We start from the raw sequence: 16261 nt of genomic DNA, 5'->3' as shown, positions 1-16261 counted from the left end.
TCTCGTGATCCCTTACAGCCTCAGTTATTCTGTGATTCTGTGATTCATAAGCCATTGTATTTCTTTGGACTTATTAACAAATTGCCTTGTTCCTCCAGGCAGGTATATATTCATTCATTAGACCTTGTATAAATCAAGAGATGCTGTCAGATATTGCCATTATGAGAAATGCTTGTTACTTCATGTCCTTTATTTATTAAGTTGCCTTTTCTAACTGAGGGCTTTCACCATTAACAGTTAACTTCAGTAAAAAATATTTTTTTACTCATTATTGCATGAGTGTCTTTCTCAAGACTTTCAGTATGGTAGTCATCATTACAAATCATCTCCAAGCTGGTATGCACTCCTTGCTTTTGAGTTGGTCACTGCTAACACATTTTTGTGATCTTGTGGGACTGGCACCCGCCTACCACAGAACAGAACAATTCTGTGTGGTGTCGACATCTGGCTCTGATATAAGACCATTAAGCTATCAGATCACGTTGCAATAACATCCAAAGGAATTTGCATGGAATGGCAGAGAGAAAAGGTGTCCTGTGCAGAGAGAGACATCCATGCCGTACTTCTTTTGGAAAGAGAAATCTTAGCACCAGTCTAAGAGGGTTCTTTTCATCTGAATCAGTAATTTGTGGTTTTAGATTATCAGTGAATGATATTGCTGTTGACTTTTCACTTTCTTTTGGTTTCCGTTCCTTCCCTTATGCCCCTTTATTGTTTCTAGGTTATCAGAAGATACCACAAATACATCACAACTTCAAACCAGCAAAGGCTAAGCGCCAGACTCCTTCAGCTAATGAGAAATGGATGCTCCAGAGCAACGCACTCAGCACTGTCTCTTCCATTCACCACCACCTGAAAAACTTATACTGCTCTCTTCACAAATCATATCCCAGGTAACCTCAGATACGTGTCTTGGATAGTGATGTTTAGAAAGCAACAGACTTCTACCAATAAGCTTTCACAGAATAATGTTGGATTAGGTCTCATTCGAAAAGCTTGGACTCTTATCTGCTGGGCATTAAAGTAGAAAACAAGTACAAATAAAGCACCTATCCTCAAATCTAGAAAGAAGAAACAGAGTAGGGCTTCTACCTCCATGCAGTGAGACGAGTCTGCTTTCTGTTTTCCATACAAGCTGTAAAGTGTGGTGGCTGAGCCTGGTGAACAAACTGGCAGGCAGTATCCCTGGTCCCAGCACCCCTCTCTGTGGCAGCTCGCTAGCACAGCAGCAAAGAGGACAATAAGCCACTGTGCCCGGAATGTCCTAGGCTAGACGGAGGGAGCCAGCGGGCTGTCACCTGCTTTTTGGGATACCTGAGTGGAAAGTCCCAGTGCCATGCCTTGACACCATAGTGCACATGAGCTTTGTCAGGACCAAAAAGACATATAATATACACATCATACACCTATGGCTGCACACCGAAGGTTCAGACTGTGTGCACAGCGGGAATGTACATGTAGGTGAACTTTACTGGAAGAACAGTTTTGCTCTCAGTGAGCAGTGAAGAATGACAGGTCAAGATACTGGTATTTTGGTGGAAAGGGCCTTGCTACTCTGATGCAGGGGAAAGGCTCGCGCTCAGCTCCGTTTCCCCGCAGCTCTTCCCTTCAGTATTTGCCTGAGCTGTAGGTGGGAGGAATATGTGTGTGTGTGTCTGTGTATACAATGTAACTAGGCACTCATCACTTTATGTTAAGGCTGGAGTGATGAAGAGTATCTTCCTTATTGGTACAACAGTCATCTATGTAAAATATTTCTGAGTAGGCACAGAGTCCTCCACCCTTTCCTTTTCCTTAGTTTAGTTTGATTGTGTTCATGTTCACGAGCACATCTTTTTTCTATAGCTCCTGACTCAGAAGTTGTGAATGTTATCAGAACTGGAGAGCAGAGTCTTCCAATGGCTGCTCAGGAGTGTGGAGCACCAGACCATTTTCCATACTCTCATCTTTCCCCCTTTCTACTCTCCCACTCACGCACCAGGAGCAGCTGCAGTATTCACTTTCAGCCAGAAGGGAAGACAAGCAGACAGCTGTCACGCTATGAATCAGATTTTAAACTGTGGTTTGGAGGGGAAGATTTTTGCTTTATTTCCCACTTGCAGAACAAAGAGCATCTGTTTTTGACGCTTGCAGTTTTATACTGATCTGGGAGTTTGACTTGCAATTGCAGATTCCATGTAGTGAAATTGAATTCAAATAGCCAATGCAAAATATTCTCCTTACATTTTTTCATTGATTACGTCACCGTGAAATTAAATCCAAATTTTATACAAAAGAACAGAATGTTTAAATGAGAATGAGAGGTAGTATGTGTGATTCTCTTTGTTCCTGTAAATGGTGTGACTAGAAACACTGCAAGCAGATAGACTGGTTATTAGTTTTATTGTTTCATGGAATTTGAAGACAGTGAGTGCTGAAGAATGAACAGAGTTTGGCTTGAAAAGTGTTCATGTGTGCTGCAGTAGTGAGGGGTAGAATGGTTTCTTGGACACACTGGGAATCTAGAGAGCCAAAAGTGAGTCACATGGACAACTGCAGACATCACATTTAATTGTGTAATAATACTACAGCAAGCACAATTGGAGCAGGCTTGCTGACCTCACAGCTGAAAGCACTATTTAAGATCTGGCTACCAGATGTTCCAATAGGATCTAGCCAGCTGCTAGCAGAGGTTACCCTGAGTGTTTTAACAGGGAATATTTACAGCCTAATAGTTCGGAAGAGATGATTGCACTAATTTTCTTTTCTGCCCTGCTGTGGGACAAGGCTCAAGCATGGGGATTCAAGGACGGAGTGCTGCATAACTCTATTTGGTTAGGTAAGAAATTATTTAATCATGAATGTTTTGCTGCAGAAGTCACAGTGTTTGTCTAACAGTATAAAGATGAGCACCTAGAAATACAAAATTGAGCAATGCATTAATGTTAGCAAAATCCTGCATTGAAATTGGTGATCATTTTATCTGAGTATTGGCTGTGTTGTCCTTATGAGCTACTATTTTTACTATTTCTCTGAAGTACAGGAAAAAGTAGTTCTGAAATATTTCATCTGAATGTATTTTCCTACAGCATGAGGTAAAGTGAAAACAGCATTAAATAACAGTTGCTTCTAATGAAGGCAAACAAGTATGAAAAGAAACATTTTCCAAAGGAATGAATTACTTTCTGCATGAACATACTTCAAATGCCTGGGGTCCTACACATGAAACTAAATGATCTGGAAATAATAGCGATAATATTTCCTAGGCTTCTAGGAAAGTACAGAAATGTATATGTTTTGGCCGTTGGTTTGTTCACATCATTAAACAGTGGAGAGAATGTTTCAAAAGGGCTATAGAAAATGCTGTGGGAATAGTTTCTTATACCTCGAGTGGGTTTAAGTAGCTCCTAAGAGTCCTTTTATAGATCTTTATAATTACCTAATACAACAGAAAAACATATTCAGAATGTAGTCATATAAAGGATGCCAAAACAAAAACATGCAGCGAGTGCTCTGTTCTATAGACAAATACTTACAAAATCCTTTATCCTCTCTAGAATGTTGTATATTTCTTTAAGGATTTTAAGGAATTCCTGTAGCCAGTACACGATTCTTTTGCGCTCAGATGTTTCGTGAGGGGTTGGGGCCGCACTCTATTAGCTGGTGCAGCAACCACCTTACTCCAGTCCCTTCTCAGAGGACCATGTAAACCAACAGGAACATAAATGAGAAGAAGTGATTTATATTGTTTTCCATTTGACTGCACATTTTTAATGACTTCTCTTTTCTCCTAAACTTGGAACATGCCTGCTGTGTCCCATAGTTGCTGAAGGTGCTCAGGTAGGGGAGAGCTCCACGGGGAGACAGCTTGGCAGCTTCATGCACCACGACAAGTGGCTGCTACTCAAAAGAAGGTTGTAGGGGCTTCTACAACATAAATGTGAATTTGTGATAATAGTGATAATTTAAGCAGTTTTATGAATTGAAGTCAATTTGAAGAAAAAATTTCTAATTCTTTAAAATGAAGAAACAGAGTGTTAACTGGAATGGATAATAAAATTATGTTTTGCTACACCTTTAGCATTTACCATATGAATAAATAAACCATGGTGTAAAAACTGATAACTTGCTCTAAACAAACACGCACATGCAAAATCTGGAAGCACAGTGTGCAATTTTAAAATAACTACTCTGCTTTCTTATCTCCAGGACTCTGTTGAAGCCCCTTTAGAAATGCACCATCTAGTGTAACTACAGCAATAAAATTATTGAAACGAACCTCAAAATGCAGTTAATTGAATTACCAATGGAATTAATGGCTTTATATATAAATGCAGAAAAAAATGGCAAAATTACAGCTATCCAATTTATGCATTTTTGTATTTTAAAAAAAGTGTAACTTGAACAGTAAAACAAGTAACCCCAATCTCATACTCACTCTACACAAGCATTAAAGGCCCCCTCCCTTCAATAAAACCTAGGAATGCACAAGTGACATCTGAGCTTGGCTTATCTCCTCTTCTTCTGATAAAGCACTATCAAGACCAGATTGAAAATGAAGGATGTTTTGCACTTTACCTTTCTTCCTCAAAAAATCATCAGCACAAATATAAAATCTTGAATCACTGGCAGTCTGGAAATGCTCATGTCTTTTACTTTTTTCTTGTTACAAAACATCTTTTGTTTTCTCAGTAAGCATGCAGTCCTGCAGCAGCTGACTGTATCACCTTCCTCTTAATGTCTTTTTTGTGTGCTCATTTCTTTTCTTGCTCATTTTTGACACAAGCACATTGTAACCAAGGGTTTATTTTCAACTGATGAGAGGATTGGAGCAGTCTTGCCCAAATATGCTCATATGCTTATTTGAGTGCCAGTTCTTAGTACCACGAAGTAGGTTTCCCAGGACAGCTGCTCTGCTCTCCGTGTTCAGAATTTCATCCCTGTTCGCACACCGTGTGTCAGCGCGGTTTAGGGGACATACCTACCCCATTTGGTGGAGTACTCTGAGACCGTGTGCATTAGCAGAGGCCCATGCCAGTAACTCTACAGGGCCATCCTCTGCTTAAAAGTTAAATATTTCTTTTTATTTAGCATTTAGTATTTGTGTCATGCATATTGAGGGTACTTTATTAGGCCAAGTTTCATGCTTGCTGTGTTTGTGCAGAAGAGGTTGGCTACATTTTACCGTCTCCTACTGCTGTGGGTGAGGAGGGCGTCACTGTCCTTGAGGGATCCTGCTGTCTCTGGATTTCAAGGAGAGATTTTAAGAAATGTGAGTTGGAAGAAACATGTCCTATCAGCCATGTAACCCATGACTTTTTGAGTAAGAACCAAAGAAGAAAAGTGGGTGGAGAAATCCCTGAGAGAACAGTCCCAATATGCAGGTTTTCAGGGAAAGAATGAACAAACTTTGCTGAAAATTCTCACTGTTGTCCAGCAAAAGGAGATTTCAGGCAGGTCAGATAAAGAGAGCAGCCTTCAAACAGAACCTTCAAACAGAATGCTCTGGCAGAGAAGATGCCCAGCTGAGGCTGGCACACGTCATTCTCTATAGTGCTGGCCCCATGGAACGCTACGCAGTTACAGTGGCAGGCGTGCGCTTGTGCTTGCAGGTGAAAACAAAATTTTATACAGGTTTATCTACATGGCCATGATGCCGCCTCCATAAAGACTAATAGTAATTTGTGCATGTATGTGTTCATGTATGACTATGAATATGTCTATATATGTGTATCCATATGCAAATAGATAAATATGTCAATGTATATTAATAGTAAGTACAACTCTTTGACCTAGGTTTGGTTTTGCTGATGCGGTTTATCTTTCTGCACAGCTCCTAATGTAATTAAGAGGGAGGGGGGAAAAAATGGCAGTGAAAGATCTGATCAGTTAATTAGGATATATTGTTAGGGAATCCTGAATCATTAAACTGTGACGACACCAAGCCAGTGTCAAATTTCAAACTTTGGTGGAGTACATGTGTGTGGTCTATCCTTCCAAAGGCTACTTTTGTCATGTTACAAGGGAGTAACAGAGATACAGATTGGTGATTGCTCTCAGCAGGATAACACCACCCACCAAGACGTTGCACGAAGACTCGGTGTCGCTGCCCTTGCAGAAACTGTGAAAAGCAGATCTTTCCCGTAATATTCTGAAAAACGTGATGCCTGTCCGTAGTCACATTTATAGCATAAATAACTGGGGGTAGGTACCTTTTGAGGGATAAGATTTGAAAACAATATTGCCAGATGAAAAATTTAGGAGAACAACTAAAAATTGTAAGTTTTTACTGTCAGCTCCCAGGATGATGAGTCTGAGCAGTGGCAATTCCCCCCGAATCCCTGGTGGTACATCCAGCAGCAATTCCAGGGAAGGAACAGGGTGCGTCTTGCAAAGGTGGCTGCAAGATCAAAGGGGCTTTTACCAGCCAACATCATTGGCAATAAGCTTTAAGATTGCTCTTGCTTTGGCTGTGACTGGTCACCTTTGCAAAGGTGACAAAACTTAGAATTCAGCTGCCCTTACTCTTTGACTCAGTGTAGGTGGGGCGGCTCAGCTAATCCCAAGCACTAGAGTCTGTGTTTTTCATTTCACTTTTCAGTTCACTTCCCTGTGATCTGCAGTGATCAATAATGTCAATTCTAGGTTGTCCCCTGAGTGAACAGTGAGGCTAAATGGTGTGCTGTTTTCTGTAGTACTTGGATTTTCAATTCACGCATACTGAAGCCAATACTATTGTACTGTAAAGAAGCAGTGAGTGGATTTATTAGGTTAGACATGATAGACTATTGACTGAATGAAAAATAATACTTCCTATGAATAAATTTTTAATTAAAATAGGGTTTTTTTTTTTAAATATAGCGTATTCCACAGCTGTTAGCTGTTGTGACTTTTCTTTGCAAAGGAGCTGGCTTCTTCGGAAAGATTTTTCTACAGTATATGTGTTACCCCAGGCCCACGCCAGTGACTTTCCCACCAATGTTACAGAAAGCAGCTCTCAGTCTTCTGAGACTATTGTCAGCAATATCATTTACTTCACTGGGCGCCAGGCCAGTGACTGTGGGTCCAAATACTACATTGGCAAACATCATTCTTTATCTAATGAGGGTTCTCACCATTGCTAACCACAATTCAGTGGTGACTGTGGGCTTTTAAAAAAAATATCCTAACCTAGCCAAAACTACTGACTCTAAGTATGTCCCTAGAAAAGACATTCTTTTCTTCCCCATGGTACAAATAACTACTGTAAAAAATTCCTCCTGTTTTGCGTCTTTTTTCAGTCGTGTTGACCAGTGATAGCTACAGACAGGCATTTCTCTCAGATTATACTAAGGATAAGAAAGATCTAAACAAAAACAGCGTTCAGATTAGATACGCAGATTTGTTCTGAGACAGACTTCCATACATATAGCATCACACAAGTGCAACATGCAAGGATTATAAAACTAGTAATAGTTCTGACAGTTTCGAGGTTTCCCTGGAAAGCTGCTTTATATTGTACTTGCAACAGCAAAGAAAAAAATAATGAAGAAAGTGTATTAGTTTTCTGTGCAGCAAAAATGTCAGCCAGCAATTGTTCTGGTCCTGCCCTTTGTGACACAAGCTCAGATATTTTTATTTCACATTTTTATTCCCTTTAATTTCTGCCTTTCCTCTATCCAAGTAGCTCTGTTTTAACTTCTCTGGAGATTCAAAACAAAGCTCTGATTCATCTTACAAAGGCACTTCAAGTTACGTCCAAAAGTATGCTGTGATAGCAATCCAGAAGGAGCTTCCCCCGAGTCGGATAGGATGCAGGGAACCGGTGATGCTGACACCAGCTGATCGTTCCCATAACTACTGCCTTCTGCGTAGTCCTGGGGGAGTCTTGCCCTGCGTTTGTTGACTTTCTGTTGTTCAAAAACTCACCAAGCTCTGACTAGCTCCCTTGTTCAAAACTTCTCCCAAACAAAAACATACCTTTGGGTTGCAAAAACATGCCTTTTGGTTGAGAGGGACATATTTTCCTCACACTTTCCAAGTGGCACAGCTACTAGCTGAAACATTTTGTTTCTCTTGTTACCTGGACAGTAGCCCAACATGCAGGTCTTGGGGCAACTGCTGGAGGTGGTGAAAGCACCCCGGAAGGTGGGCCAGCTGGGATACAACACTGAAATCATTTATGGCTTTGGTCCCACAGAACGAGCAGCTGGAGTGTATCACAGGGAGTCACGCTCTGGGAAGTACCAGCTCACCTACGCAGAGGCAAAAGCGGTCTGCGAATACGAGGGAGGACATCTAGCCACGTATCAGCAGCTGGAGGCGGCAAGAAAAATAGGTTTGAAAAAAATCATGGCTGTTTGCTTTTCACATCGCTCATTCATAATGTTGCCAGTCTTGTATTTTCATGAATGTTATGAACTCTGGGACTGAGAGACTTGTAAAAATCCCTGGATTTTTGCCCAGGTTGCATGCAATTTCCCCCCTCAGTAAATAGAGCATGACTGCACTACCTACAGAGCTGTCAGGGATAATGCACACAGTGCTACGCATCCCCCGGAGCTCTGGGTGCAGCACAGTCCGGAACCAGCAACACTCGCGGGAGAGCCGTCTGGCTGAGCTGGGAAGCACCTCCCCGGCTACAGCACCTGGGGGCTGCAGGGGCTGCGGAGGAAGGCGTTTGTCCCCGGGGAGCTTCTACAGTAAATGTGCATTGCTATTTTTCATATCCTCAGTCAAGATGTTTTCATAATGTTTATTCCAGCCATATTTGGTCTGAGAGAGAGTGAGTGGTATTCTAGGAGTGAAAAGCAGAGATGAGTGAGGGATCTACTGTATTTCTATTTGATTCCTAATGAGAAATGATCAATTTATCCAGAGCGTTAGGAAAACAATGGAAAATATCCTCCGCTCTAGAAATTTGCAGGCTGTGCCGTTGAGTCAGAAGCTGGCTCTCGGCAGCAGCATACATGTAAAAAGGGTACTTTTGTCTCTTCTAAGTAGCTTCATAGTCCTAGGACACCACAAATATGTTCCAGTTCGTCTTGGTGAAAACATTGAATTGGTCTCTACCAGACAGTGAATCGCATTGCATTCTTTGGCTGTTTTTTTTAAGTTATCAGCCACAAAATGCATTAACAGGATCTTTTTGCTTAGCAAGAAATACTTGAGGCATTTCAGGTATTTAAATTTAAATTGAAAGTATTTTAAGTAAATACTTCGTTTTCTTAGCTGTCTTCTTTATGTAGTATTTTATTCACTCTCAGAACTTAATGCTGCAAACTCTTGAGATATGACTGAGTAAATTTGTATGACTTCAAAAGGGAAACAAAGAACACACTTATGTAACTCACCCAATATATCATTTGGTTACAAATGCTGGTACAGCACTTAAAACTCCCTACCTGGGAAACTATATAGTCCATCTGCATTTTATTTTTGTTTTCAAATGAAGAACCAATAATCATATTGTGGAGAACAGAATGCAATTTTATATTCTGTGTTTAAAATTACCCTCTCAAAGTACTGTTCTTTCCTGTAGTTCAATTTCTATTAGGCCAATTACACCCAAGTCATTGATCGGCTTCAGTAAGACTTCACTTGAATAAAAAGCAGAGTTTCTTGCCTAGGATTTATCACATCCATGTCACATTTTCTCCCTGTTGCAGGTTTCCACGTGTGTGCTGCTGGCTGGATGGCAAAGGGCAGAGTTGGTTATCCCATAGTAAAAGCTGGAGCCAATTGTGGCTTTGGAAAAACCGGTATTGTCGATTATGGGATTCGGCTCAACAGAAGCGAGAGATGGGATGCCTACTGCTACAACCCTAACGGTGTGTTTAAAAACAACCCATCACTCTTCGGGTCTAAAACTATGACTACATGCCGTGCTATCTGGCTGCACCAAGGCACCCAGGCTGTGAATGAGTTAGCTTCAAAACCATAAATATGCTGTCTGAGAAGGGGGCATATTGGTACAAATTTATTTGGAGCCTTGCACCAAGCCCCCTCTGCTGTTACCTGTAGCTGATCTGGGTTGCTCAGAGCTCTGTGTCTCTGCGCTGCATTGTACCATGTATAACTGGGCCTAAGCAAAGTCCTTTCAGAAACCTTTCAGAAAATGTAATGATTAAAAAGGTAAGTAATATTTCCAATGTGATGTGCGAATGTCCCGTTTTGTATGAGAGTGTTTACATGTAGCCTACAATTTCATTTGAATAATTAATCTGAGGTGTTTAACATGGGAACCATTTTCCAGATATTTTGCCTGTAAACAGGATAAATTTAGTGTTAACCCTTATTCCTTCTTTCTTGTGCCTGAGACAGAACAACCTTTGAAAATGAATGCCGTGTCTGGGACTGAAACACCTGGCAGATCCAGCTCCCAGCGGTGTCTTGTGTGTGTATTTGTGTGCGCGTGCATGTGTAACTAGATGGAGAAAAGTGGATCTCCAAAGCAGATCTGGAGACACGGTTCAAACATGACTGACAAGACTTCACCAGCTACGGGACATCTCTCCATTCCCCTACATTCACTACACCACGGATGACTGAAATACTGCCATGGCCGCTGTTTCAGCTTAGCTTGATATCGCTTCGTATAGCAGGGAAGACAGAAAAAGTGGCCCCAGCAAGAAAAGTAAAGCTTAACATTGTGCACTGCTTGGCTCGCTCTCCTACTACTCCGAGTGCAGTACCCTGCCTGGCAGAGCCAAAAGTTGGAGTTGTCCTGACATCTGTACAGCTGTGCACATTTTGTGTTTGTGCTCGCAGGGCTTGAGCTTGTTTATGTTAGCTGGGCAGTTGTTAATCAAATAGCTCTGTGGGGTGGAGGACATTCACAGATGTTCAGCATACAAAGAAAGCTGCAAGAGAGACTACCGCATTCATTATTACTGCATGTAAACTGTCAGCCCGACTTTCTCCTTTGTCAACCTTCTCCCCTGGGCTGAGAGGTAGTTATTTGCCAAATGCAGTGTTTGGTTAGAGGACAAAAGGAAAGCAGAACTGCCAGCACTCAGCAGAGGGCTTGAGTCACCCCCATTAAAAGGATATGTATTCCCGCTTGATGGACAGTCTGCTACAAAGCCTGGCAGAGTCGTCTGTTTGCAGGTGGGAGACAAGTAGCCTGGGGGAACAAAGACAAATCTCTGATTGAATTGAGCCTATGCTCTTCTCTAGGATGCTGAAGATGTCAAGAGGAACTTGTGGAACTGTTTGAAATGTACATCCAACCTAGCAATGGTCTGGAGCTGAAAAGTACAGAGCTCGTGGCCAATGCACAGACTCAGAGGGTTAAGCACGCTGTCCAGCTTAAGGCTCCTAACTCACGTGCCCTGAAGCACCCTTAGAAAGTAGCCCCCTCTCCCCCAGGTCTGAACTTGGGGAACTATGACAAATCCTAAAGTCAGGCAGTGTGAGGTCCCCAGATTGGTTGGTCCTGCACTCAGGGGGTTGGTCACGTTCAAATGGCCGCTGAACAAATGGGAATGGGTGTTTTTCATCCCAAAGGGAGTGAAGAGCTGCAACAGTAACAGGAGTACAATGCAATGTATGTGATCACTAGCCTTTTTAAGTTTTTTTGTAGAAGACACACTTTCAACAGGTTTTTGAAGAAGAAAGGATGAAACCGAATGTCAGGGTGACTTGCGAGTACAGCTGTGAAGCTTACAGTTTGACATTACCAGAAACCCCGAATGCCTTTTACATAAAACGCTTAGCTCTGGCCCAAAGTCCACTGAAGTCAATGAAAACTTTTCCTCTGAATTCAGTGAGTTTTGGATCATGCTTCTTGCTTCCAAAATATCTGCTCCCAAAAGCTAGGAATGACTGACATTTTTTGTGAGTGCTAAGTGCTTAAATAGATGAAAAGTGCTATCACGCTGGGTGTTCCTATGTGATTTTCTATGAAACTGCTGAGTCAAAGTGCACAAAGTTTTAAACCAGAGCCATATCCAGAATGAATGCTTAAACTCTGATGTTTTTATTTTTCTCTTAGGAAAAGAATGTGGTGGAGTCTTCACAGATTCAAAACATGTTTTTAAGTCACCAGGCTACCCAAATGAGTATGAAAATGAGCAAATTTGCTACTGGCATATTAGAGTAAAGTACGGACAACGTATTCATCTGCAGTTTCTAGAGTTTGATGTTGAAGACGACATTGCATGTATGGCTGATTTCTTGGAAATCTATGATAGCTATGATGATGTCAATGGCTTTGTGGGCAGGTAAAGCAATTCCAGCTTTATTTTTTTTTTCCCCAGAATATTACTTTAGAAGAATACTGTATTACCTTATGCAATTAGCACCTCTGATATGCCCATAATACTTGTAGCAATAAGCACCTGACTTATCTTTCCTGGCAATTTACTGTTCTGTCATTAACACAGACCTGTAAAGAGTTTCAGAAAATTGCACTTTGCCCTTTTCTACTTTGTTAAATTACATGAAAGGAAGCTGCATGACTTTTCAGTTAGCTGCTTATCTTAATTCTCTATTACGGGAGGAACTCCTAGCATCTCAAACAGTATTTTGTATTTGCTTTAATTGAAAGGAGGGAGGTGGGTTGTTAAACTGTTAGCAAAAATGTATCTAATTTAAGTTACTATTCGCTACAGAAGTAAAATATTTTCTAACAATATCAGAACAGAAGTGTTATACCTCATCTCTCTTACTAGATTTAGTTTCCCTCTTTGCTTAAGTCTCACTTTCTTTTCTTCGATGTCATATTTTTGCTTGTCCTTTGGCAGTCGTATTTTAGTATGAAGTACCTCAATTTTCCAGACAAAAAATAAACCAGGAAAAGTGATAAAACCCACTTCCTGATTCCTGCCACTTCCCACATCCTCTCTACAAATCATGTGTAGCAAAGCAAGGATGTAGTCCATTTATTTTGCCTTTATAGATAATTTTACATGTTTTTCTTCCCAATGTTCTTCCTTGCTTAGCCTTGGGTCGTTGTTCTTTTCCTTAACACCTTGTTAAATTGCTCTTTTTCTTGTTTTGCATCATTTACTTCCTGCATATATTGAAAAATGTTTCCTGCACTTTTTCCCCTCCCCTAAACCTTACTATAAGATAATGACAAAAATCCTTTAAGCAGTTGCTTTAACACGGAGAGGAGAATTACATACACAGGGTACCTACAGCCAATTTAGCTCCATGAGCCATAGCTCCAAAGGAGAGTACAGCCTGAGAGCCACCGTTCAGTGTCGGTCCCCATATAGCGGGGGAATGGCATATTTGCTGTGTCGTTTAATCATGACCATTTATATTTTTTTCCCAGGTTTTGTGGAGATGAGTTGCCAGATGATATCATTAGCACAGGTAATATATTTCCGCTCTCTATGGTAAAAAAAAAAACAAACCCAGGCTGCATCCTGCTGGCCTTACAGTGGTAGTACACCTACGCATGCTAATGGGATTTCACACAGGCGTTTTTCTACGGCAGATCTGTCATCAGCAACCGAGCCTCACCAGCAATCTTCATGCACCAATTTTTCCCACTTCAAGAGCAAGGACTGCAAGAACAGCTCCAAAGCCTGTTATAGACATTATTTCTGTGTCTATGTTTAAACAGCAGGTCAAGGTCTGATTACATGTAAATCAAAGCCACTTTTACCTCTCTTTGCTCAAGCGTTGCAAAGTCGCTGTAGCACAGATGTCACGCAGGCTACCTCTGCAAGGAAGCAGCCATGTTCCCTGGGATAGGCTACGATAGTCTGTGCAGAAACTGACGTTACTACACCGCAGCTCACTGCTGTAACCAACAGAAAGAGAACAGAAAAGTTGAATTGTGCCATCCCTCCTCTCCCGGTTTGCACGGGCCTGGTGGAGATAAGCCGATGATGCTAATGGGAGAGTTGATGTGGTGACCTCACCTGTGTGTCACCTAGTGATCCATGAGGCTCTATGCCAGATGTGTCTAGAACACGAAACGTGACATTTCACGGGTAGAGTGAAGCAGAGCAGCATTTTAAAGAACAGGAAATGCGTTGCAGAAAGCAAAAGTTTATCAACCTCTGGGCTCTGCAAACAAATAAAACTGATGAAAATTTGCCTGGTTTTCCATAGGGCTAATGGAACTCTCATCCTCCCAAGCCACAGCTCGAATGTAGACAGACCAGGTGGATTGCTCTAAAGATCTCAGAAGCAAGCGAGAAAGAACATTTTAAAAATAACTCTGAAATACCACATTTTTATGCCACCCAAGACCATAACCTTTGTTTTTCTTTTTCTTGCCCCAGGCAATGTTATGACCTTGAAGTTTTTGACAGATGCCTCAGTGACTGCTGGTGGTTTTCAAATTAGATATATTACTATGGACATGCCTTCAAAGTCAAGTGATGGAAAGAATACAACATCCCAAGGAAAAACAAACTTCTTATCTGGAAAATTTGGTATTATGTGAGCAGAGTAATGAGATACACTCATTAAGAAACACGTTTTAGAACCCAATTCAGATATCTGTTTCTTCAGATAAGACATTTTCTTCGTATCTTTCTGACTTCTTATTTTCTGCTTTTATGTAAGTTTTGTTAATAAAGTATACTAGGAAATAAATTATAAAATATACTTACATGAATAATAGAAGACTATTTTTAGATTACAAGTACTGTAAAAATCTGAAGAATTAATTGTTACCAAAGATTTAAAAATTATTTTTCTATATAGACTGCTCCTTCTCCTCATTTCTTGCACCACTTGAACAAGCCTTTTGTGTGACTGTTTCAATGATTTTTCAATTTATTATTCTGTTCTCACCTTATTTTCCTTGATTTCCACATATTTATTTTTTAGATTGTTGCTTTGTTTCTTCCTATTCTCTACACATTATTAATTTTTTTATTAACTCATTTCCCTGAACTCAAAAGGCCTTTAGAGTAAGCTTATTTTTAAGATACACAAATTCGTCTTGTGGATGACCTAGCAGCCACCCATGTAATTGTCTGGTCAGAAGATTGGGAAGCAGCATGAACAGCACAGAATCAATTATATTATTGTCATAATTTTGTTGTGAGATGAGTCAGAAACTACTCAATGAATTTTCTCAGAGTTTCCTCATCCAGAGAAAAGACATTCAAGTCCTCTCACAGCTCTGATTTCACTTAGTAAAGAATCAAATGAAAGACTTGGTAATGATAATAAAACTGGTGATATGAAGCATCAGAAGAAATTGCTAACCGAGTACCAGCAAATCCATTCAGAAGATACTGTTGAGATGCTGTATGTTGTTTACACGGGTTTTAAGACTGTGCTATTTTCAATTGATGAAGATAAATAATTCTCCATATGTTTTTAACTTCAGTTTAAATTCCTCAGTCTGAAGCAGCATTAAAGCTACCTCTGTTTTAATCACATCCTGAGTTTCCAATGAATTATTTTTGTTTCTTGAGAACTTTTGAAACTTTGAAACATTTTTCTTGATTTAAAGCAGTAAATAAGTTTTAAGAGTTCTTTTCTTTTGCTCTGAATGTTTTTTTGGCCCCAGACCTGCTGAAGTCTAATGCCCACTGAGAATCTTCCTGTGAATTATTTTGTGCATGTGTGTGGAGCATTGTGAATTCCTCAGAAAGAGTTTTGCACAAGAGGAGGGGAATCTTAAGCTAGACAGACCCATCTTTGCTTTATTTATTCCAATTCTCAGTTCTTTAAATTTACTTAATCTTTGAGCTTTTATTGATGCAATTCCACTGGGAGTATGATCTGTACTGGAGAGCAGTGTTGCATCTCTCACTGCAGCTTCTCTCCTGTCCTTTCCAACATTTTACTCAAGCTTCAGACGGGCACTAGGAAACAAAATTGCTATCACTAGGTTTAATGGCATCGAGCTGCACCTAAAATCTGCGGGTGCCTTTAAATCTTGCTACCTGGTGGACTAATAAACCTGCTCACATCCTCCTGTTACAAAATGTCGTTCCAGTTCGCCTAGACCAGCAAAAGTGTTTATTAATAATAAGGAATACACATGAAGAGAACTTTTTAACATTTTATTTGTGACCTAGGCTGGGGATTTGTTGGTTTTGGGGTTTTTTTTGTTTGTTTCTTTAACTGAGAAGCAACAGGTCTTGAACTGGCATGGATCAGAACCAAGGGTTGTACAGGAAATATCTGCCCACTGGGAACCCCCGTGGAGCCGGAGGGGTAACGCTGTTTGGGGAAGGGTTTCTGTGCAGGGCGGGCACTCCTGCTAAGCATCTCCAGTGGTGTGACACCCTGCGGGTGACTGAGTGTCCTGGCTTCAGCTGGGGAAGAGTGAATTTTCTTCACAGCAGTTAGTGTGAGGCAGTGTTTTGGATTTGGGATG

At 40.8% G+C, this 16261-nt stretch overlaps 1 protein-coding gene across 1 annotated transcript; it reads left to right on the top strand.

Annotated features, from left to right (window-relative positions):
• The first annotated feature begins 2655 nt into the window (after positions 1 to 2655).
• On the top strand, positions 2656 to 14387 carry TNFAIP6 (tumor necrosis factor, alpha-induced protein 6). Its single transcript, XM_010291306.1, has 6 exons — positions 2656 to 2818; positions 8159 to 8296; positions 9627 to 9788; positions 11954 to 12182; positions 13241 to 13281; positions 14202 to 14387. The coding sequence occupies exons 1-6, from the start codon at positions 2725 to 2727 to the stop codon at positions 14363 to 14365; spliced, it is 828 nt and encodes a 275-aa protein (XP_010289608.1). The 5' UTR covers positions 2656 to 2724; the 3' UTR covers positions 14366 to 14387.
• Positions 14388 to 16261: the final 1874 nt, after the last annotated feature.

This window comes from Phaethon lepturus, unplaced genomic scaffold (assembly GCF_000687285.1).
Source record: "Phaethon lepturus isolate BGI_N335 unplaced genomic scaffold, ASM68728v1 scaffold17987, whole genome shotgun sequence".
Lineage (NCBI taxonomy): Eukaryota > Metazoa > Chordata > Aves > Phaethontiformes > Phaethontidae > Phaethon > Phaethon lepturus.
Note: the sequence above shows the minus strand (reverse complement) of the source record. Positions and strands in the feature narration are given on the sequence as shown.

Bases quoted from the DNA above. Each gene is read 5' to 3' on its own strand.
- TNFAIP6 (XM_010291306.1), top strand. From the start codon at position 2,725: ATGATTGCACTAATTTTCTTTTCTGCCCTGCTGTGGGACAAGGCTCAA. The intron at 9,789-11,953 runs GTGTGTTTAAAA...TTTTTCTCTTAG, and splicing joins CTACTGCTACAACCCTAACG to GAAAAGAATGTGGTGGAGTC. The intron at 13,282-14,201 runs GTAATATATTTC...TTCTTGCCCCAG, and splicing joins AGATGATATCATTAGCACAG to GCAATGTTATGACCTTGAAG.